Raw genomic sequence first — 25451 nt, 5'->3', positions numbered from 1 at the left:
ATTTACATTATATTGAAGTATATAACTTAATTAATGTATTAAATATGCTCCAATAAATGGTAAATATATATGCTCCAATAAATGGTAAATATATTTATTGAGTTCGATACTTATAAACATCTTTTTGGTTGAGCCGTAGCATAGAGTATATCTAGTGAGGTTTACAACTTCTTATTAAACAGGAGCATATTTTACCCAATGCACGCACACCTTGAGTATTGGTTGTGAGTTTCCTTGACACCAAAAATTTAAAAAAAAATAAAAAATTAGAGACAATATTTTATGATTGAAACAATATAAAGGCATAATAAATGATAAGATAATCATTAATTTTTTAATTAATATATTTCCTCCGTCCAATTTCACTTATCATATTTACTATTAGCTGACCAAACCAACTTTTTTATCTTATTTTTTATCAATATTTTCTTATAATTTTTAATTTGCTTTTGGTGTTTAATAATATTTTAAATGTAATTTCTAAAAATATATAAATTTTACATATTAATTCTAAATTTAATACTATGAAATATTAAATTACAAATAATTTTAATTAGGTCTTTCTAACCGAATTGACACATAAAATGAGATAGATGGAGTATAACATTATCCCAATTTTTCCCTAATTAAATGAATATGGGCCATATGGATTTATAAGTTGATCTGATTTGATTTAACAGATCCAACGGTCGTTAGGACTGGACAAGAATTAAGTTCACCTAGTTAGCGAAATACAAGATTTCTGTCCCATGATTGAGACACGTAAATGTCGCGATGACGAAATGGATGATGGAATGGTTGAGTAAGCGTGCAATCACAGTGAGGGTAATATAGTAAAATGGGAAGACATTTTACCCCCCTCAAACTTTTTGGGGAGGAGGTTTGTCCGAAGATTAAAGTGTTTATAGCATTTTTTTTTTTTTTTTGGGTGAAACGTGTTTAGTATGACACATACATATAAAACGTAAAAATGCATTCTTGCGGTTAAAATTTGAACGGAATATATATTTAAATTTGATGATGAGAAATCATAAATTTAAACTTTCACACTAATCATTAAAGAGAGCATGTGCACGTATTATTTAGCGTATAAAAATATTTTTTTCATATACGTGATAAAATAGCTCTCTCTCTCTCTCTCTCTCTCTCTCTCTCTCTCTCTCTCTCTCTCTCTCTCTCTCTCTCTCTCTCTCTATATATATATATATATATATATATATATAACTAAAATACATCACTCCTCAATAATTTTTTTGTTATCAGGTACAAAAAAAAAAAGTATTTGAGATGCATACATGACCAAATACGCACAATATAAAGATCAGAGTTGATGATTTTGTTGGGATCGTGTTCACCATAAACCGAGTATAGAAGTATAGAACGTAGGGTAGGAAAATAGTAGTATTATTGCTCAAAACAGCTATAATAGTTGCCCAAATAGTGGACTAGAAGTATAAAACGTGAGGTAAGAAAATAGTAGTATTATTGCTCAAAACAGCTATAGTAGTCCAAATAGTGAACTAGAAATAATATTGTAGTTTGGAGAATCAAACCCTGATGTTATTGTAAAAACTAAGGATCACAAGCCATTGGACCAAGAGAAAAGTAGTATGTAAACCTAGGGATGATGTCTAAGAGGAATTAAGAGTGCCTTATAAAGTGTAAAGGCCTTTCAGATGGTTGACAAATGTACGGTATCGGCTAGTTTTCATTCTTGGTCACATGTATTGGTAGGGATGACAACGGGACGGGGCAGGCCCTATCAATTCTTAGTTAAAATCTTAAATTAGTGTAATTTTAATTATAAAAACTATATATGAATTTAATTTTATATATGTGTGTGTGTGTGTGTGTATATATATATATCTGTGTGTGTATGTATGTATGTATGTATGTATGTATGTATGTATGTATATAGATTTCTATTCATATGCGGCATGTTGCTCTAGTGCGGTCGTGCGGCCTTACCTTTGACGTCCAATTCACCTAATCTAATGGTGGCAATTGCAGTTCGCGTAGGTTTAAATGGGGGACATTTTGGTAATTTAAGTATCTATATTAGGTGAATTGCAATGGTGCATTTTAATACATTGTGTGGTACGTTTTAATACATATTGTGGTGCATTTTATTACGTATGTTGGTACATTTAACTGTGTTGTGCAATGGTGTTTTTTAATCCATCCTCTGGTGCATTTTCATACATAGAATAGTGTGTAACTGTGTTGTGGAATGGTGTGTTTTAACTTTTAATCCGTTCTCTGGTACATTTTAGTGTGTAGAATGATGTGTATTTTTATAATCCAGTGTGAGGATTTTCAATAAGTGGAATTGTGCATTTTAACACATGTTGTGGTGCATTTTAATACGTAGAATGGTGCATATTTTAGCACATGTTTTCTAATATGTGTAAATAGTGCATGTTTATAACCTGACATGAGGCACGTTGTGGTGCCTTTTAATACGCAGAATGATGCGTTTTATTAAGTATATTGATGAATTTTAAGTGAATAGGTGTATTTGGTTATAGTGTGGAATGATGTGTTTTATCGATCCTATGGTGCATATTAGTACGTAGAATGGTGTGTTTTGTAACACACGCACACACACACACACACACATACACACACACACACACATATATATATATATATAATTATTTATTTATTTATCTATTATTATTTTTAATTATGGAAATTATTCGAGGACAGGACGGGGCGGGGCGGGGAACCCCTTCCCCGACGGGGAATTACATACATTCTTCATCCCTGTCCTCGTTCCCCGAAAATTTTTCCCTTCCACAGTCCCGGGGTCCGGGGTAAATTTCCATCCCTTGCCACACATGTGTCCCCCCCACTATTTTGCTTCCAGCGCACTTCGGATGCATAACTAGAGGTCCTGCCCTCCAATATACAAGATGAGTAATAGTTTGGTGGGTTGGGGTGTGTGTTGTGCTGTGGAGGCCATGGGTTTGATACCCCTTGGTAATACATCTTAATTACATCTTAATTATATTTTTTTTTTGTTTTAAGATGCATTATATTAGACATCCCGACTTGCGTTAAACTAATCGTAAGCTCCCAGAGCCCCTACTCAAGAGTCACTGGAGAAGGTAAATCGTGAGTCTCCCCGTCAGTTACAAGTTTCCGACCACCTCTACTTGTATATTCTGCGTACAAGGGGTTTTAATCTCCTCTGATCAGTCAAGGTCGTCTCTCAATGACTCCCTTAAGTTCTTAGTGGATTCGAAACTCCACACTGTCGCTACTAATATCTTTTGTACTAGGTACAACGATCATGTACCATATTTGAATTGTACTGAATACTTTTAACATTTGTCATTATGATACTTAATACAACTTAGGTATACTATATATGATTGCACCTTATATAAAAAGTATCCATATAGCACCAACTTTGATCCACATTCTTATTAAAAAAATCATAGTCATTATAGAAGTTAAAATTTGTGGACAGGTTATAAGTTGTGAAACATTTGTAGGGGTTTGTTTTTATCCCTTTTTAGTTTTCAATTTCTCTTTTGTAAACTAAATTTTGGGGGGCACCGTCTATCCATAGCCCTAATTTTTACCCCTACGATTTTTATACAGACTAGAAGAAGTAAAAAATCTGATTGGTTAACTCAACTCGGGGTTAAAAGTAAGAGTCGAATTGGTTTGAATCAACCAATAAGTAATAGACGAGTTAATCCTCAATATAATCCTCGACTATAGTGATTTTATTCAATTTAGTCTTAAATAATTTTTTGTGCTCAATTTAGTTCTCTACTTTGATGGTTTTATACAATTTAGTCCTTTGTCAAAAATTCTATTAGTGGACGGTTAGAACTTAGAAATAGGGTCGTAATGGTAGTTTCTCATCCTTCACCCCATTTGGGATGATTCTTTCTTCTTCCCCTTATTAAGATCCACACATAAATGTAAATCTTCGTACTCAAATATTTATTTACTCTGTATTTATTTATGGTTGAAGTTGATTTTGATAGGAATATTTGCATTTCTGCGTAGACCTTAATAAGGGGGAGAAGAAGGAATCATCCCAAATGGGATGAAGGATGAGAAATTACTATTAGGACCCTATTTCTAATAGTCAACTAACAGAATTTCTAACGAATGACTAAATTGTGTAGAACTATCAAAGTCAATTACTAAATTGAGTACAAAAACTTATTTATAACTAATTTGAGTAAAACTACTACAATAGAGAATTATATTGGTTATTAACTTACTAATAAACCAACTCATCAAGAGCTAATGGCCTGTTTGGTTGGATGTAGTTTGGGGGGAATTGTAATTCAGTGAATTCCCAAACTACAGTGTTTGGTTTGAGTGAATGAAATTGCAATTCCCTCTAAATGATGAATTGCAATTCATGGGGTACCCCCCATGAATTGCAATTCGGCGGAGAGAAGGGGTAATTTGTTGGTGTAAAGACAATTTTACCCATCTTCCCATACCTTGTGTCTTTTTTTTTTTTTTTTAAATTTGAAAGAATTATTATTATTATTATTATTATTATTATTATTATTATTATTATTATTATTATTATTTGAATGAATTATTATTATTATACTTATTGTTATTATTTTATTATTATTATTATTATTATTATTATTATTACTACTACTACAACATCTACCACAACATAAGGGCATTTTTGTCATTTTGTCGCTTCTTACCTTTCAATTCCCTGTACTCCTATTTCTGCATACCAAACACTGTAATTTCAATTTCTACTTTATTCATTGAATTGCAATTTCACCGAATTACAATGCTTTCCCTCCTAATTCCCCCCTCTATAACTACACCGTAATAGTTTGAAGGAGGTATTAGTATAACTACAAATATAAAAAGAACTAATCACGGACATGATATTTATCTTTATAGAAAATAAATGTACAAGGAGAAGGTTATATTTTTAAGTACGATATTCAGTAGTCACACCATTATGAGATTGGTCTGAATTTATTGTGTAAAAAGAGATAAAGGTAACAAAAAAAGAAAAAAAGTTTCTTATGGCGGTCACCAAACAACGTAACTTTAAGAAAGAAAAAAAGAATTAAAAGGAAAATGGGTTCCCTCTTGCGGCCGGTCACCCATCATTGATCAAATAACACATCCTATATTGTGGAGTTGATATCACAAGCTAGAACAAGAGCTGTAGTTCAAGTGTAGCTTTCACAAACCCAATGGTGGGCCATAGAATTTTACAATCTCTCACCTTATAAACATACATATGTGTAATGCCAGCTTTTGTGGTGTGGCCAACACTATATACATATATTTCCGATATTATATATATGTGCATACTAAACAAAAATTGCAGTGAGGTCACGTACACAACCTAATTGACAACAAAGAGTTGGTGAGGATTGGTATATAAAGGTGGGTAGGGGCAAGCGACTTCAGAATTTTAGTAAGCAACAACAAATATTGAGCTCTCTACCACACAAAACTTTTTCTTGGGAGAGACCAAAAAAACTTAACCCACCCGGAGTCTAAGCTAAGCTATCATGGGACGACAACCTTGTTGTGACAAACTCGGAGTGAAGAAAGGGCCATGGACTGCCGAGGAAGACAAGAAGCTCATCAGCTTCATCCTCACCAATGGCCAATGTTGCTGGCGCGCCGTGCCCAAGCTCGCCGGCCTCCGCCGTTGCGGCAAGAGCTGCCGCCTCCGCTGGACCAATTACCTCCGCCCTGACTTGAAGAGAGGACTCCTAAGTGATGCTGAGGAGCAGTTGGTCATTGACCTCCATGCTCATCTTGGTAACAGGTCAGATACCATTGCTTTTAGTGCTGGTAGTATTCGATATAACAAAATTCGACACCTGTATCTTGATCAATCAGGGCTATACATATATTTCAGCATGTCGTTTATCCTTAGTTTGTTGGAGTAAATGAAATATAAAATTTTTTATCGAATAATATTTTGTTCATATATATATAGATTGCATGCAAGCAACTAGTTGTTCCTCTAATGGACCCAAATATGATATGTATTATTCAAAAAGGACTGCTAGCCAAGATTGAATTATTAATTGTCTTTTCTTTGTCTTTATTGATTAGTGTAGACTTTAAATCCCTTTTAGATGATGACAATTTCATTATTAATATGATTCAGGGTTGGTGAAAAGAGGCTTGTTGCACACTGATGTTTAATCTTACTTTTCGTACATACATATATGCATGCTTCCAGGACTAGTAACCAGCAAAATATATACATTATTAATTAATATATCACTTGCTTGGGCTTCAACCTGAAGTATTATATATTTCTAGTTTTTAATTTATATATGAAAATTAATATTTTTTGAGTGTAATATAATGTATGTTTGATTTTGATCTATCAGATGGTCCAAGATTGCTTCAAGATTGCCAGGAAGGACTGATAATGAGATCAAGAATCATTGGAACACTCATATTAAGAAGAAGCTTTTGAAAATGGGGATTAATCCAGTTACACATGAACCTCTCAACAAGGAAGAAACAAAGCCAACAAGTGATGACCAATCCTCAACTTTGCCAGAATCAGACCAAAAAAATGGTCAGCAGCAGGTACAAGTTGTACCCCAGAGTACAACTCAAGTAACCACCTCAGAAGAGCAAAGCTCTTCATGCTCACCCACTGAAAACTCCTCCTCTTCCACCGCCACCACCACCACAGAGGTGGTGGTCGTCCTAGACGCCGTGGGCGGCGGCGAAGACGACGACCCACTGCTCAGCTCCCTGCTGGAAAACCATGCTCCCATGGCAGATGCGGCGCAGTGGGACCTACCACTGTCCGACAACCAGCCGCCATTAATCTTCGACGAAAACCATGATCTGAGCATGCCAACGTTGTTGGACGACAACTTCGGGTGGCTATTTAACTGCCAGGACTTTGGGATCCAGGATTTCGGATTCGACTGCCTCAACGACCCAGAAATGCACATTTTCGACACGGTAGACTCTGGGAATGACCACAACAAGTAACTTAATTAGTTACCATAATTAATTTTAATTTCACTGAGGAGATCGAGATAGTAAATTATGGTTCAAGAAAAAGTAGGTAGGTAGGTAGTAGAGGGAAAGTAATCGATGACGACGAGGATTTTAATTGCTCTACTACATACAACATACTTAGTGGTCATGTTATACAAAGGTATCATGAGACCTGGGTGATGAAGTTAAGGTAGATTTTGAGATAATGTAGTGTGGATGGGTAGAATATTCGTGAAGTGTCCATGCCAGGCCAAGTGAAAAAACATTGCCCACTTTTGTGGTTTTGGACCAACCAACCAACCAAATTAGAGAGCTGAGCCATACCAAAATCAAGAAACAAGAAATATGTAGGTTGTACTACTCCTATATGCCAAGGATGGGGACAAGCACTTTGAGGCAAAGTAATAGGAGTGGCCATGTGTATAGATGTGAAAAGAAAGAAAAAGAAAAAAATTCCCTTTTTTCTTATGTTATATGTGAAATATATATGATGTGATGAACTTGATCTTGTTGTTGATATCAATAAATAAACATATTTCTTTTCTATGTGCATCAAATTACTTATTGATGATATTCGCGATCTTCTTAATAGAGAATGGATTTGCTCAATTAGTCATATTTATAAAGAAGTCAATAAATGTGTAAATTGGATGACGGGTAACCATTATTCTCTTACCTGCTTATCTAAATGATTTACAATTGCATCCCTTTGCTAACCTTAATTATTAGCTTGGAATGGCGTACATATTTATAATTTATTTATTGACTTGTTTCCTTTGTGCGGAACAAAAAAAAAGAATTATGTTCCATTTTATATGTTTGATTCGGTTAATGATATTTGATTAAAGTTATTTACAAATCTTTTTTTATAATATTAAGCTTGGATTACTATATAAACTTTAAAAGAGTTAGTTTTCTCAAATCGATTCTAACCGAGAAAGCTAATAGACAACTCCTATTGAAAATCAAATTTAGGACATTATGATTATCAAGCTGGCAAACTAACTTAGTTAAGATTTTTCAAAAGAAAAAGTGATAATATATCTCACTTTTAATGATGAAAGTGTATAATGTATATACAACAATATTAAACAAAAAAGGAGTAAATTTTTTCGTCCGACAACGTATAAGCACATATAGTGTGCTTAGTTGGGAAAATCTTAGTTAATTAGCCCATATAATTGCTTCAGAAGTTCATATACAGTCATAGTATTATGGAGTGTGATAAATTTGACTATTATTCTTATTCGTTTTTCTCTCTCTTTTTCTTTTTCATTTTTTTTTTTTTGTGACTACTTCTATAGTACGGAGTACTATATTTCTTAATAAACAAAAACTAATTAAGCCCAAGAGTGTTATTGTACAATCATTATTGTGTGGAGCATATTACCAAATACATTATATTCAGTACGAAAATAATGTACTTTTAATATATTATAAATGTAAATTGTTTTCAGAGAAAGTACATTATTTTGTATAATGTACATTTAGTACACGAATAATGTAATTTTAGTATATTATAAAATATACTTTTTGTTATGATATAGTACTGTGTAGGTCATGATCCACATAATAATTTGTCTGATATATACACATAAATATAATTCAAATTTCTTGTGCAATTTTTTATTTGCACTAAAGAAAATCAGAAAGTTCGGTGATGTTATCATTAAGGAATTGAGCACAGTGGAGTTGCTAGATTCAGCCCGACATGATGAAATGAAACTAGTGCAACTTATAATGATGGTAGATAAATAGTAAACGAATAGTGACCATAATTATCGTCACTATGATACTCTAATCATATCGTTGAATTTTAATGCCCATTTTTACACGTTCATCGTGCACTAGATTACTTGTAATTTACTAATTTATTGCTTTTACGTCCACTCGCAAAGTGTTGTGTTTAATTTAACCTTTCAATTTTTATCTTTAAATTTTCATTTACAGACATTTGATATAAAGACTGGAACTGGAAGAAAAAGAATTACAATTTCATGGGAAAAGAATAAAATATGAATTCATTGTTCGGTTTATGGGTATATAATTACTAGGAACTTCAATTCTAATGTTTGGTATATATAGGAGTTGAAATAAAATATGTAGTATAAAGACTAAAAAGTCCATGCGTAGTAATAGTATTAGAGTAGTAGTAATAACAACAACAACAATAACAATAATCTAAATTTGATGTGTACACACCCATTGGCCAGATTTATTTTCCTTCATTTTAAAGAATTTGATTCCTTGTTGACCCAAATTTTTCAAAATCAAAGACTTCACTAAATGTGAGAATAAAATTCACTTTTTAAATTCTTAGAAAAATTCAAACTTTCATGGTTGTCAAACACTCTCTAATTGTTTATTTATTTATTTATTTATTTATTTATTAAATACGAGTGTTTAACTAATGGTAGAATTAACGTTTTAAGGAGGCTACCCCAAACAAGTTGGTTAGTCGATTTCCTTGATAACTACAATATGACAAATTTGACTCTCAGCGGGAGCAACCTATTAGTGTTCTTGGTTTGAGTTAGTTAGCTATGTGCAACCTAAATTAATTTACCTCCTTGTAGTCTTTTGCTGACTAAGGTCATAAAGCGGAATTCACACTCTCAAGTAGTGATGGCGGGTTTCATTCCATCGTGACTCAAAAATATATATGCTTTAAGTAACCTTTGATAAAAGAAATGCAACTACTTTTGAATGTTTGATACATCACGATCTTTTCTTTGACTATGAGCAAGTATCTTATGTAGTGTTATAACTTATAATATAATATATATTTTTATAATATTTTGTAGGGATTTGTTTAACATCCATCACCTTAATGTTTTTTTTAAAAATTTATTTATTTATTTTTACCGCCACATTCCACAAAATCAAATTAATGTAGTCAAATTTTATTTTGCCTTCATTCGAGACAGTATATATAACTCATCACAAGAGGCAGTTGATCACTTGGTGATTTTTATAAGAACAATGATTAAATAGACCACTGAATTAAGTACTACACAACAATACAAATAAGATACTAAATTAATTTTTTTAAAAATACAATTAACTTCTTAAATAAGTAAAAATCATACAATCCGCCCGAAAATGACAGTTTCTCCAATTTAATTGCATACCACTCGTTTATATATGGCACTTTTTATTTCTTTTTTTATTTCTTTTACAATCTTTAAAATATTTTTTAGAAAATTTTATTTTCCATGTCACCTTTTCTCCCTTCTTGGTCAACATAGTTGATGTAATGATGTTTGAAGCGAAGATATCTATGAAAACTCATTAAAAAAAATTTCTTTTTAATAAAATGATATTTTCAAGAAAAAAAGTGTAATCAAACCAAAATAATACATTATGAAATGTTTCATCTCTTAGCATTGCTATGAGATACAAAGCTATTTCATCTATTAAGAGTGTTCTAAGAGACTCCAGTAAGAGACGATCAATCAGAGATTAATGGTATGTTTGGTAACTTTGGTTCAAGAAATAGGTCAAGAATGGAATAACGTAACATTCATTGGAATGACCTATTCAATTGTTTGTATTATTCATTTTGTCATGGGAATAACATTCATAGGAATGAGCTATTACCTTTGCAAAGGTAATAGCCATTTATAGAGGGGCTTTGGTATTAGCTATTCCCATACTCTTGGGAATAGCTTTTATATTACAAATACCAAAAATGCCCTTTGCACATTTTTTAATATTTATATTTAATAAATATAATGTAATATATAAATGTATATATTTAATTAATTATAAATTTTATCTATCAATAAATACATATTTAAATAAATTATATGCACCCGCGCGCACACATACACACACAAACGCGCGCGCACACAAATAATAATAATAATAATTTAATTGTTATTATTATGCATACATACACACATGTATATTTGTTTATATCTGAGTTCTCCTTAATTAATAATTTTTAATATAAATATGTATTTTTATAATAATAATAATAATAATAATAATAATAATAATAATAATAATAATAATAACTATTGTTATTCGGTACATCATAATCATTATTATTATTATTATTATTATTATTATTATTATTATTATTATTATTATTCTAATTTTGTATAATGGTATTTATGTCTTTAAAACTTATTCCATTCTAATTCCTTTAACTAACCAAACACTAGAATACAATTCTTAAAATTTATTTATTCAGCGAACCAAACAATATTATAAAATTCCTGTTCTATTCCATACATATTCCATTTTCAGTGGAAAAGCATTTCTACTCCCTTCAAATTTATTCCGTGAACCAAACGTGTTGTAAGTTAGTTTGACAGAAATTGTTGGTATGAATGTGAAGGTAAGCAAGAAAGGAATAAAAATAAAATTTTGAGAAAAAATATTTTATTTAATAAATAAATAATGACATAGCATCTATAGTGAAAAAATTTTAAAATTTAACTGATATGTAGGATGGCACGTTAATTAATCATAAATTACAAATTCGGCATATTTCCAAAAATTGACTGGCTAATATGGTTTGATTTTTTCCTTTATATAATAATAAAAAAACTCTGACTACTATAATATGAAAATCAAGGCAGTATTGTTTGACATATATAATTGAGGAGTCAATAATACAGATGTCTTTCTAGTAGGATTAAAACGGCAGTATAGTTTGACCTATACAATTTACGACGTACGAATCAACGTACAAATGTCATTCTAGTAGGATGAAAACATTTAACAGTCTGCATTACAAAGCCGACTTTGATGGTGGTCAAGGTAGATGTGGAGTTGTCAGTTTGTCACCTCCAAACCACAAGTGTCAAAGGACTAGGAAAATGTTACAGAGTTATTAATATGTTAGGTTGCTCCTGCCCAGGCCGTTGGGGAGTTGGGGTAGTTTTCTTGCCACTTGCCACGACTTAGAATGAGTCAAAGAAATACTCTGCAGCCCTGGCCTACAAGTGATTGAGTTGGTATAAAATAATACTCTGCAGCCCCGCAAATTATATGGTGGACCATGGTCCACAATGCATCGTGGACCATGGTCCAGGCTGATAGTGTAGTTGTGTTAAAAGGATACTGCAGTTGTGTTGAATTGATACTGCAGTTGTGTTGAAAGGAAATTGAGTTGCGCGAAACAGAGGTCATTCATCCGTTCAACACCACTACAGTATTCGTTCACCACAACTGCAGTATCCGTTCAACACAATTGCAGTTCCAGACAGATTAAACGTTCTATGTTTCGTCGCAATTGCAGTTTCCTTTCAACACAACTGTAGTATCTGTTCAACACAACTGCAGTATCAGCCATGACCCATGGTCCACAATGCATTGGGGACCATGGTCCACGGTATAAGTACTGCTGCAGCCCTGGCCTACAAGTGATTGAGTTGGTATAAAACTATTCTTATCTTTGCAATAATTTTTTCCCCTTCTAAAAGCGAATTTTATTTATACATTATTGAATTCATTTACACATGATGGTTTTATCGGGACCGGATCCATTATAAACGGAGTATAGAGGTACAGAACGGGGTAGGAAAATAGTAGTATTATTACCCAAAACGCTAAGCCCAAAATAGTACGTACAAAGCCCTAGATATTGGCCCAAAATGGCGGCCCAAAGAATACATAAATAATAAATACTATAGCCCTAAAGAATTGAATAGGGCCCAAAATGGCGACCGGATAATAACTAAATAAATAAACAAGCTAGAGAACTATTATTAAATAAAATAAAACTAAATATGTTACCAACATGACTCGAACCTTGGCGTGCTAGCAGGAGGAAGAAGACTCAGACCAGTGGACCAGAAGGCACTTGGTGAGCTAGGGATGCCTTTAAAGTGGAGGGAAGGGTGGCTATTTATATAGTTGTAGGATTCACGGATCGTTGACAAATGGATCTGGTTGCCTTCAATATTAGCTACACACGTGTTACCCACTACTTTGCTTCCAGCGCACTCTCATGTGTAAGTGGAGATTCCTGCCCTTTAGTACACAAGATCTTGAGTGGCTTGGTGGTTTGAAATTTGTGTTGCTATGTTGGAGATTGTGGGTTTGAAGCCCTATGATAGCATATCTTATATTATTTTGCTCCAAGCTAACACCTCACCTATAAAGATGGACGGGGCGGTTGGACCAAGACTTATCCCATAAAATGGGCCCCCAGGGGTCCCATGGCCCCATCATAAGTCCTCCACTTTCTTTGGTCGTCTTTGACGGGCAAGGAAAGTATAGACACTCTCACCTTTCGTCGCGCCTTAACTCTCTCGATCCCTAGTCTGGAAACTCTTCCACCCTCCCTAGTCTGGAAATTCTTCATTTCTTCTAGGCAGCTCGGTTGTGGGTTGCCTACTGCCTTATGCTAGCACCACACACCTTTTTCTTTTGCTCTTCTTTTTTTTTCTTTTTTTTTGGAGGCGCGATGCCTTACTGGGCCGCCTTCCCTACATGCGGGCCGATGAGCCGCCTTCGCTACATGCAGGCTCCTTAGGCCGCCTTCCTTCCATGCAGGCCGGTAAGACTTTTTTTTTTCTTTTTTTTTTTTAGGCGCGATGCCTTGTTGGGCCGCCTTCCCTATTTGCAGGCCCAAAAGAGATGACTATTGGCCGCTTTCCCTACATGCAGGATGATGAGCCGCCTTCCCTACATGCAGGCTCCTTAGGCCGCCTTCCTTCCATGCAGGCCGGTAAGACTTTTTTTTTTCTTTTTTTTTTTTAGGCGCGATGCCTTGTTGGGCCGCCTTCCCTATTTGCAGGCCCAAAAGAGATGACTATTGGCCGCTTTCCCTACATGCAGGATGATGAGCCGCCTTCCCTACATGCAGGTTCCTTAGGCCGCCTTCCCTCTATGCAGACACGTAAGACTTTTTTTTCTTTTGAAGCGCGATGCCTTGTTGGGCCGCCTTCCCTACATGCGGGCCCATAAAAGATGATTATCAGCCGCCTTCCCTACATGCGGACCGATGAGCCGCCTTCCCTATATGCAGGCTCCTTAGGCCACCTTCCCTCTATGTAGGCCCGTAACGCTCGTTCTTTTTTTAGGAGCGATGCCTCGATGGGCTGCCTTCCCTACTTGCGGGCCGATAAAAGAAAATGCTGAAGCTTATTTATTTATAATAAGTGTTTACCTCCCATGAGACTAGTCGATAATTGGTCGCCTCCTATTCACTACTACACCTCCGGCATGGTCTCCTTCTTCCCACCTTTGAGATTTCAATGGCGGTTCAACGTTTCCTTTCCTCTATACATTCCATTTGGCCAATTTTTCCCAATCTATAAAGTCATTTAGCTCCCCTGATTAAACTAGGAGTTCAATCTCCCGCTTTAAAGTGTGGCACTTATCCATGTCATGGCCATGTCACTTGTGGAACTGACAGTATTTTGACTTATCGACTCCGTGAATCTTCGTTGTAGATGGTCGAGGAAACTGCACCAAATTGCACTGCTCAGCATAGGCTAGCACCTCACTTGGTTGCGCTATTAATGGTGTCAAAGGTCTTGGTGTCATTAGCATAGGTGTGGATAACCTCGAAGTCCTATACGGGGTCGGCGACCCTACCCGTAAGGCCCTCCGACTCTACTCTGAGTGCCATTCTATAGGTTGTTCTAATACCTTCTTACTTGGTTCGGTAGCTTCTTCTGTCCAGGGTCTTTTAGAAGACCCATCTTCATCTTTTCTTTTAATCTGATTCGCTTCTTCGGCTTCAGCATAACGATCTACCTTGGCCATTAAGGCAACGTAGGTGCCCGGAGTTTTGCGCTTAAGGCTTTTGTATAGATCCCCAGCCTTTAATGCTTCAATGAACATGATAATGGCAGACTTGTCATTTATCTCGTCAACCTCTGCTACACCAGTTCGCCAACGGGTGAGAAAATCAGTTAAAGTTTCATCTGCCTTCTGTTTCACCGTGGTCAAGTAAGTGAAATGTTTTTTGTTCTTTCTGCCCCTCAAAAAGTGAGTAATATGTTAGGAACATCATGTAATAGGTTTTGATGATACCAACTGTTAAGTAAGAATCCCCAAGTCTCGATACATAGGCAAAACAATGTAAGTTCGATAAGTAAACTAAGAGCGAAAATACAACCGGGTAATTTGAGCTCAACTCGGGAAATATTTAAGCTTAAGGTAAACTTGTTTGAACAACTTAGAAGTTTTCGTGTTGTAAGCAAACAGATAGATCAGAAGCAGGCACAAGACAACTCTGGAGGAATAAGGGTCTACGAGACATCAACTAAGTCTCGAGACACAAGCCAAGTTCGAGAGGTAAGGACCTCTCGATATACCTATCGAGTTCGAGACGTAAAGAATATTCGAGAGATAGACCTCTCGATACATGGGATTGAAACATCAAGTGATCGAGACATCTTATATGGTCTCGATAAACCGGCACTTCTCCAAGAGGCTGAATGTTAGTCAACATGTGCAGACAAATACTCTAAGTTTGGAGAAGAAGAATATCATGGAGATAAAATATTGAAGAGGTGCTGAGCGGGAGGTTTCAAAATGGACGGAAGTGGATGACACGTCAGACCTCCACCACAAACGGTCAAGAAGTGCACCAATCCTGAAGTGGTCAGATTCCCCAAACAAGGAATGATGGGAACATAAAAAGAGTAACTTTATCCAAAAGAAGCAAGTGAAGCATGAGCTTAAGAAAGTGGAATATGGAATATTCACTACAAAACAAAAGGCTCAAGTTACAAGACCACTACTCCATGAAAAATGCTGAAATTGTGCAAAGACCCATGTTCGGCGTGGGAGACCAATTTCAAACGGAATAGTTTTCCCTCCAACGGAACTATTCTTCTACTCTCATATATAAGGACGTAAAGACACAGAAAAAAAAGGGGTTGTGAAAGAGGTCAAGAGGTTAACAAGAGGTGTCTGATAAAAACGTTCCAGTGCAAAGTGCTTAACTTGGAATATCATCCTGATATTCAATACAGCGAGAGAACACATCTTAGTGTTCGAAGAGAGTTACAAAGCTAAACTGTTATACATCCAGAAGGTGACCAAAGCTGCTCTACATCAAGGCTGATTCAACGATAGCTTGTGGTCAGATTGGAGATTGTTACATTCAACTGTGACTATCAACAACATCTTGCTTTGGATTAAGCGAGGGAGGCGGAGTATCCTGGCAGCTGTCCGAGCGAAAGAAACCTGAGGCTTGACGCGGGCTTGGTGATCAAAGGTCAAGTGCTCGAGAGGTGGAGTAACTGGAAGCGGGGAGAAAAACCTGAGGAGAGGCGGAGTAACCTGGCTGCTGTCCGAGCGAAAGAAACCTGAGGCTTGACGCGGGCTTGGTGATCAAAGGTCAAGTGCTCGAGAGGTGGAGTAACTGGAAGCGGGGAGAAAAACCTGAGGAGAGGCGGAGTAACCTGGCTGCTGTCCGAGCGAAAGAAACCTGAGGCTTGACGCGGGCTTGGTGATCAAAGGTCAAGTGCTCGAGAGGTGGAGTAACTGGAAGCGGGGCGAAAAACCTGAGGCTTGAGGCGGGCTTGGTGATCAAAGCTCAAGCGCTCGTTATTGTACTAGAAAGGGAAGTTTTTAGTGCAATCCTTCCAGGGAGTTTCTGGAAGAAGAGTGGAAGTAGGCGGGTTGGCCGAACCACTTAAAAATCTCTCTTGCACTTACTTTCTGCTTTTATCTCTCGCTAACTTCTCGATTGCACTGCATATAATCATACCTCTCGAACTAACCCAAACTCGTGCTAACTAAAAGGGGATAACATTTCCGCTGCGCATAAAACTTTGTCTTCACCTCGTGAGGTATCGAACCTAAACATCCTAAGTTCAATACACACGAGAGGTCGAAAAGATTTGCAAAATCTTATACAAGTCTATTCACCCCCCCCTCTAGACTTGTACCCCATCCCCTTGGGACCAACAATTGGTATCAGAGCAAGTTCTCTGATCGATATAAACCTTTGTTTATATTGCCTAGAAATCCTTCTTTGAAAAATCTTCCTAAATATTTTCAAAGCACGAGATAAGTTTTCAATATGGACAGCATGTTGTCGAGACATCTTCTCTTTGATCTTAGCAGGTTCGATGACTGGAAAACACGCATGCTTGCGTATCTATCAGCCCTCCATGATGAGATGGCCGAGGTTATAACTTCTGGACCAGTCAAGATCCTAATGGTTAATACTGCTGCAGTTCAAACCCAAGAAACACCAAAGTACATCCCAAAACCTAGGGAAGAATGGACCAGTGATGATAGGAAGAGAAACAACCTGGACAATATTGCCAAGGATATTCTCTTCAGAGCTATAGACGAAACCATCTTCCCAAAAGTGAGGAAGTGCAAAACGGCAAAAGAGGTATGGGATACTTTGATGTTGATTGGTGAAGGTGATGAACAGGAGAAGGAGAACAAGCTCACCGTGGCCATGAAGAAGTTCGAGGACTTCAAGATGAAGCCAGGGGAGAGCATCGACAGCATGGAGTCTCGGTTCATGAAGCTCACAACCGAGATCAGTGACCTTGAAAAGGAGATCCCACAAAAGGAGCTGAACCTGAAGGTCTTACGTGGCCTCACTAAGGAGTGGGAAGTAAAGGTGATCACGATGAGAGATCACCGAGATCTGAAGGAAACCACAACAGACAAACTCTTCCGGGATCTCAAAGCCTTCGAGTTCGAGATGTTCCCAAGAGATGAGGACATTGTGGATCGACGAAACGTAGCACTTGTTGCTGAGCAACCATCCACATCTTCAAGGTCAGACTCTAATCCTATGAATGTTATGTCTGACGAACAGTTTGCTCTCTTTGTGAGAAAGTTCAGGAAATACATGAAGATGAACCAGGAGAGCAACAAAAGTTCACCTTCCTCCTCAAGAAGGAAAAATGAGAGATATCCATCCAGAAGGACGGAGGAGGAAAATCAGGGTCTATGCTACAACTGCAGAAGACCGGGACATTTCAAGGCCGAATGCCCTTACCCACTAGTAAGCAAGCATCAGGGCCAAGAAGGCAAGGATTCCAAGAGAATAGAGGAATCCAGGGAGAAGCCAACACAAGGTGGCTTCAAAGGATCATCAAAGACGTATCAGCGCAGGAAGGCGCTTGTTGCTGAAGAATTCAAGAGAACAATCGAGGAGTCCGAGACGTCGAGCTCCAGCGAAAGCAGCAGCAGCTCAGAGGATGAGAGGGGGCTCATCTGCTTATACACCGAGGAAGAGGAGAATCAATGCCTAATGGCCATTGACAACGAGGTAACCTCTACTCCTACATCTCGCTGCTCTACTTCTACCTCTCGTTGTTCTTCATTTAAAAGCGATGAGGATCCCTTCGAGATGTTGGAATCGCTCAGAAGGAACCTTAACATCGCCAATAGCACTCATGCTAGAGTGATGGATGAAAACAGCAAGCTAACTGCTGAAAGAGATATGCTTNGATGAAGATCCCTTTGAGATGCTTGAAACATTTAAAAGGGATCTCGCAGTCGCTAATAGCACTCATGCCAAAATCAGGGAAGAAAACAGCAAGCTAACTGCTGAAAGAGATATGCTTAAGAACGTCTCGAAAGAGAATTCAGAGCTAACTCTCAAAGTAAGTGAGTTAGAAGCTAAAATAATCCAACTAACTGAAGAGTGCAAAACTCGAGAGATCACAGAAAATGATCTTAGAAAGGTTATAGCATCATACTCTAATTCCTCCAAAGCTATGGAGAAAATGGTGAATGATCACAGACCTACAAGTGATAGAACCGGGCTAGGGTTCCGTCAAGACCATCTCTCGAGAGATAAACAGACCAATGGTTTGGGAACTTCAAGAAATGGAAGATCTCAACCCAAACCAAATAAAGGTCATAAAGGACCAACAGAAAAGACCAGAGTAGCTATTCATAAACCGTCCCTATACACCAGCAATGGAAAGTATAGGAAAGCTACGAAGAATGGCCGGGTAAACAATATCGAGAGATCACCTTGCTATCTCTCGCAAGGCCATTCCAAGTACAAAAAGAGCTACACTCCATATAATGCACCTCAAGGCAAATATGGAAGGTCTGAGATCCACATAGTTAGGAACTCACGGATGGAGAAAGGAAGACTCTATCCATCTAGTGAGAATTGGTCATCAAATCACAAGTTCTGGAAGAAACCTCACTTTCAGCAATTTCACATGACCAAACAGCGTATGAAAGGCATGGTGCATAAGCCGGTCGAAAAGTCTCTACCTAAGTTGATTTATGCACCAAAGAAGCCTAAAACCTTTGCTAGCATTCCTTATAATTATCAAACGTACAATGGCTACATTGCGCCTAGGCCTGGAATAATGGGCACAAGGTATAAATGGATGCCTAAACTCACTAACCCACCAGGACCCAAAGTTTGGGTACCTAAACTTGCTTGATTTCCTTGCAGAACACCAGGGACGAGTGGTTCATTGACAGTGAATGTTCGAGACATATGACTGGAAATCTAACACTGCTTGAGAACATCCAACCTATCGAAGGTCCCTTGGTGACATTTGGCGACAACGAGAAGAAGGGGCGCACAAGAGCTGTTGGTGAAATCCAAAAGAATGAGCTGGTTATTAAAGGAGTGTCCTACGTTGAGGGGCTCAAGTTCAATCTCCTTAGTACAAGCCAGTTCTGTGACAAGGGCCACAAAGTTGTCTTCACCAAAAGCAAATGTCAGATTATGAACGAGGAATCTCTCGAAGTCGTCTTGGAAGCAGCAAGGAAAGGAAACATGTACATAGTGGATTGGAGGTCTGCAAAACCATCCCTATGTATGCTAGCAAGGAGCAAGGAAGATTTATGCTGGGATTGGCATAGTAAGCTTAGTCATCTGAACTTCAAGACTATCAACAAGCTTACTAAGAGGAACTTAGTGGAAGGACTGCCCAAAGTGACGTTTCGAAAGGATAAAATCTGTGAGGCATGTCAACGTTGCAAACAGATCAAATCCTCTTTCAAGAGCAAAGCCGAGACATCATCCACTAGACCATTAAGTCTTCTTCACATGGACTTATTTGGCCCAGTGGATCCACCCAGCATAAAGGGAAAGAAGTACACTCTTGTGGTAGTGGATGACTACACAAGATTCACTTGGACCGTGTTCTTAACCAAGAAAAGCGAGACAAAAATTGCCCTACCAAATCTCTTGAAACAAGTTCAAGTTGAAAAGGAAGTCTCGATACTAAAGATCCGGTCAGATCAAGGTGGAGAGTTCGTTAATCAAGTAATCGAGAGCTACTGCAACGAGAACGGAATTCATCATCAACTATCAGCTGCTCGAACACCTCAACAAAACGGGGTTGCTGAAAGAAGGAACAGAACTCTCAAAGAAGCCGCAAGGACCATGCTCTCGCAAGCCAACATATCACAAGGATTTTGGGCAGAAGCAATCAACACAGCGTGCTACACCCAAAATCGGTCCTTGATAGTAAAAGGAGTTGGAAAGACTCCATATGAGTTGTGGAATGGAAGAAAACCGAATGTAAGCCACTTCCACTCGTTCGGGTGCAAATGCTATATTCACAACAATGGGAAGACTCAACGAAGAACTTTTGAGGAAAAGGCAGATGATGGAGTATTTCTGGGATACTCATCGACAAGCAAAGCACTCAGAGTCTTCAACAAGCGGAGTTTGGTGGTTGAAGAGTCCATACATGTTACCTTTGATGAAAGGGCATCAACAGATCAACCATCAAAGACAACGGAAGCTGCTGAGGAAGATCAGCCAGAGTCTATCGAGAGATCAAACTTACCTCTCGAAGACAAGCAGTCGATAGTTCGAGACGTAGCAGAACTCCAGTCAGAATCAGATGATGAAGAGTCTACCAAGAAGAAAGCGCCTGACTCAGTTGATCAAAACCAGATCATAGATGTTCAACCCATATCTCAACCTTCAATGGAAGTATCAACTGAGGAGCCGCAACCCGACCTAAGATGGCTGAGAAGTCACCCTGCTGATCAAGTGATCGGAGATGTACGTGACAGAGTTCGAACCAGATCAGCTTACAGAGAAAGCATGTTTGCTTGTTTTCTATCTCAAATAGAGCCTAAGGTGATCGATGAGGCTCTAAGCGACGCAGATTGGGTGCAAGCAATGCAAGAGGAACTTCATCAGTTCGAGAGGAACGATGTTTGGGAACTAGTTCCTAGACCTCATCATCAGAATGTCATTGGTACAAAGTGGGTTTTCAGAAACAAGATGAATGAGGATGGAGTTATCGTTAGGAACAAGGCCAGACTTGTTGCCAAAGGCTACTGTCAGGAGGAAGGAATAGATTTTGATGAAACCTTCGCTCCAGTGGCACGTCTCGAAGCCATACGCATCTTTCTCGCATATGCCGCCTTCAAAGACTTTAAGGTATATCAAATGGATGTCAAGAGCGCTTTTCTGAACGGACTTCTCGAAGAAGAGGTGTACGTTGAACAACCTCCGGGTTTCTTGAAGGACGTAGGAGCTGACAAAGTATACAAATTAAAGAAGGCACTTTACGGCTTAAAACAAGCTCCGAGAGCTTGGTATGATACCTTATCCTCTTTTCTACTTCAGTGTGGGTTCACCAAAGGCCTAGTGGACAAAACATTGTTTAGAATTAAGGATGGGGATCACATCTTATTGGTGCAAATCTATGTGGACGATATCATTTTTGGTAGCACCAATCCAGACTTGTGCGAGAAGTTCTCCAGTTTGATGAAAGGAAAGTTCGAGATGAGCATGATGGGAGAGCTCAACTACTTCCTTGGACTACAAGTGAGACAGCTTAAGGAAGGTATCTTCATCAACCAGGAGAAATACACCAAGGATCTGCTCAGGAAATACAACATAGAAGGGAAATCCTCAGTCAAAGTACCTATGGGAACCTCTCTACGTATCGATGTCGACAGCGAAGGTCGAGAGGTCGATCAAACCACTTATCGAGGTATCATCGGATCTCTTCTTTATTTAACGGCAAGTAGACCAGACATATCCTTTGCAGTAGGTGTATGTGCTAGATTTCAGGCAAGTCCTAAGGAAAGTCACCTAAATGCATCCAAAAAGATTCTTAGATATCTAAAGGGTACGCAGAGTGTTGGGCTCTGGTATTCGAAAGGTGGATCTTTCGAACTTATGGGTTATTCAGATGCGGACTTTGCCGGTTGTAAGATAGATCGAAAGAGCACATCAGGGACATGTCAGTTTCTAGGTGGAAGACTTGTCTCATGGTTTAGCAAGAAACAGCATTCAATAGCTACAAGCACCGCTGAGGCAGAGTATGTAGCAGCTGGAAGTTGTTGTGCTCAGATCTTATGGATGAAGCAACAGCTAATGGATTATGGTGTTGAGTGTAAGGAGGTTAAAATTATGTGTGACAATACAAGTGCTATTGCCATCACCCACAACCCAGTGTTACACTCCAGAACAAAGCATATTGATATTAAGTATCACTTCATCCGAGACCACGTTGAGAAAAAGGACATCACTTTGGAATATGTTGCAACGGAGGAGCAACTAGCAGATATTTTCACAAAAGCGTTATGTGAAAATAGATTCTCTCAACTAAGGTTAGAATTGGGAATGATAGAGTTGGGTTGAATGGTCAAATCTTATCTTCTTGTATTTAGTGCCATGAACTGTTTCGCATGTGAGGGGCGGTTTCATCAACTTTATGGCAGCTTTGGAGTTACACAAGCATTGAATGGTCATTCATATTGCATCCCGTGACTCAACAGTGGTAACCCTATTGGGCTATAAATAAGAGGGTTTCTTTCAGAAGTTCATACCATCAACTTCCCATGGAGAAAAAGAAAGGAAAAGATGATGTTCCATTCTTTTATAGAGGAAAGAAACCGGCAGTCAAGTCCAAAGATTTTCAAGGAGAAAACTATCCAGAATCAACGAAGGGTGAACAGATTACGGAGCTTCCTGATAATCCAAGCAAGTATCCTATTCCCATCCAAGGTGAATGGATCCCCAAATACGAGGAGATCCACAACGATGGGATACTGGAATCGGGAGAAGAGTCCTGCACAAGAGGGACTCCTACTGCTGCACATTCTGGAAAAGGGCCTTCCTCAACCAAATGGAGAACCAAGGGAAACAGAGAGGAAGACCAGTTGGGACTTTCTGAGGTCTGCAGCAGCCAAAGGGATGATCATACCTAATCCAAAGACATTAAGAGGATTAGCGATGAAGATGGTCACTCCCAACTATAGTAAGCAGCTCCGGAGAGAAGAATAAGAAAAGGGAATAGCCACCCCTAGTTCTGTTATTAGACAAATAGGACTTTAGATGGCTAGTTCCTGCCTTAACGATAGATTCCTATTAGGCTGACCAAGGCCAAACAAAAGTTTCTAGGGAATTTAATAGGATATTGATTCATATGTAATGTATCTGGAAATCACTAAATGAACTTAAGGATATGTTCCAAGTGATATCTTTTAAATGAATCAAACTTGTTTCTCTCGCAATCTGTGTTCGAAAGGTAGTTCGAGAGGTCACCCGATCAGTTTGTCTACATACATTATGTCTCGAAGAAGGGTAGTTCGAGAGGTCACTTCGAAAGATAACAAACTGATATCTCTGAATGGAGGAATAAGGAAGGTTAGGGATCAATGGGAAGATCCCTAACCAGATAAAGATGGAGGAATAAGGAGGGTTAGGGATCAATCACTCAGGGGGAAGATCCTTAACCAGATCAAGAAGGAGGAATAAGGAGGTTTAGGGATCAATCACTCAGGGGGAAGATCCTTAAACTCATGAGGAAGATCATTCACCTTCGAAAGGTGAATTTGATAAGCTCAACGGATATATGAGGTGGAACGGCTATCTTTGGACATAAATGCTAGCCACGTGGTCATCGGTTACTGACGGTTTTTCGCACTTAAGGGCATTATCTTGATTAGTGGGAGCATGCTTATTTTAAAATATCAATACTCCACTGTCTCAAAGCTTAAACCGTTCTATACTTTACCGAAATACCCTTACCAAAATACCTTATAAGCTGACCGTTATCAGGGGTATTTCTGACTTCTCACATCTTTTAAATCAACCGGGATCCTTCCACGGGTCAAACTCTCAACCCTACCCATATATCCAACCCGAATCCGCCTAATATAAAAGCGAAATCCTTCTTCTTTACCCGGATTCAAACTCAAAACCATATACCCAAAATCCCCAAATCCTTAGACGCTGTACACATTCCCTCCAAAACACACAAACTCTCTTCAATGGCGTCTGAATCATCATCTTCTTCATCTTCATCATCATCCTCCAGTGCATACCAGAGAGAGCTAGACCACATACGCTCTCAGATTAAACAAGTCAAGGCGGGAAGCATCCTTGACAAAGATGGCTTCATCACCCACTCGCCAAATCCAACAATGGCGGAGAGAGTCCTGAAGAAATTTGAGAAGGCAGGACTAATGCGGTACATGACGCATGACTACCGAACCATTCATGACCTCGACTACACAGAATGGTTCGCTCATGCCAAGGTCACGAAGGGCAAGATTGAAAGCCGCTTCAACGAAATAGCCATAACAATCTCTGTGGGTGATTTACGAGCAGCATTCGACTTTGCTACGTCGGAGGAGGCAGTCAAGCACCTATCGGACTACAACATGGATAAGCAGGAGTTTTGGGACAAAATCCGATTGGAGACTGCACCACCCAGAGCATCCTCTGCCCTCCGCAGATTTCATTTGAAGGAGAGGTTTGCCCTAGCCGCCGAGCTCATCATAAAATTCATCCTCGGCAAGGTGTCCGGAACAGACGAAGTCAATCTGGACACTCTGAAAATCCTCCACGCCATCTGGAACAACAACAAGTTGGACTGGGCTCACATCATCTTCGACTGCCTCAAACACCAAGTGCAGAGCTCAGTTTCCAACTCCGACCTGACAATCTACAAAAAGGTTGGTTTTGGCTTTGTTGTTCAATTTCTATTGAGACTGAAGGGCTTCGAACTGAGGGAAGGGCGAGAGGTTCATCGGAATACCTATATGGGTAGAACGAAACCTCAAGCTAAGGCAAAAGGTGCTAAGGATGCATCTTCACCCTCAAAGCCTAAGGGAAGGGGCAAAAGGAAAGCCCCAGCTAAGGAGAAGCAGTCTGATGACGAGCTTTTGGACACCCTAGTCAGGAGGGTTGAATTGAAAAAGAAGGCCAAAAGGACCAAGACTGCTGCTGTCACCCAGGTTCGAGAGGTGACACCGTCCGTTATACAAGTACCATTTGAGGACAGGGCACAAGCCCAGGGGGAACCTCAGGCTACACTGGCCACTGAGGTTGAGAGAGTGCCCCCTACCAAGTCCCTGTCAGGAACTTTAAATGTTGATATACTTGCTGTTGATGATACTGAGGATGGTGATGAATCTGTTGGTTTGCCTCAAGAGGAGGCTCGAGAAGTTGAAGGTACTGGGATCAGTGATCCAGTACAGGGTATTGTTGAGGAACCACGACAGGTGGTTCGAGAGGTAGATATTCCAGCAGCTGAAGATCTAGTTTG

At 38.5% G+C, this 25451-nt stretch overlaps 1 protein-coding gene across 1 annotated transcript; it reads left to right on the top strand.

The window, feature by feature from the left end:
- Positions 1–5356: 5356 nt before the first annotated feature.
- LOC116001786 (protein ODORANT1-like) lies at positions 5357–7554 on the top strand. Its single transcript, XM_031241728.1, has 2 exons — positions 5357–5794; positions 6372–7554. Exons 1-2 carry the CDS (start codon positions 5532–5534, stop codon positions 6991–6993), a joined length of 885 nt encoding a protein of 294 aa, XP_031097588.1. The 5' UTR covers positions 5357–5531; the 3' UTR covers positions 6994–7554.
- The last annotated feature ends 17897 nt before the right edge of the window (positions 7555–25451 follow it).

Source organism: Ipomoea triloba, chromosome 13, assembly GCF_003576645.1.
Source record: "Ipomoea triloba cultivar NCNSP0323 chromosome 13, ASM357664v1".
NCBI classification, from domain to species: Eukaryota; Viridiplantae; Streptophyta; class Magnoliopsida; order Solanales; family Convolvulaceae; genus Ipomoea; species Ipomoea triloba.
This window is presented reverse-complemented; position numbering and strand designations above follow the sequence as displayed.

What these genes read in the sequence shown, in the direction of transcription:
- LOC116001786 (XM_031241728.1), top strand. Translation starts at nt 5,532, where the DNA reads ATGGGACGACAACCTTGTTGTGACAAACTCGGAGTGAAGAAAGGGCCA. An exon ending in CATGCTCATCTTGGTAACAG is followed by an intron (nt 5,795 to 6,371) that starts GTCAGATACCAT and finishes TTGATCTATCAG; the next exon opens with ATGGTCCAAGATTGCTTCAA.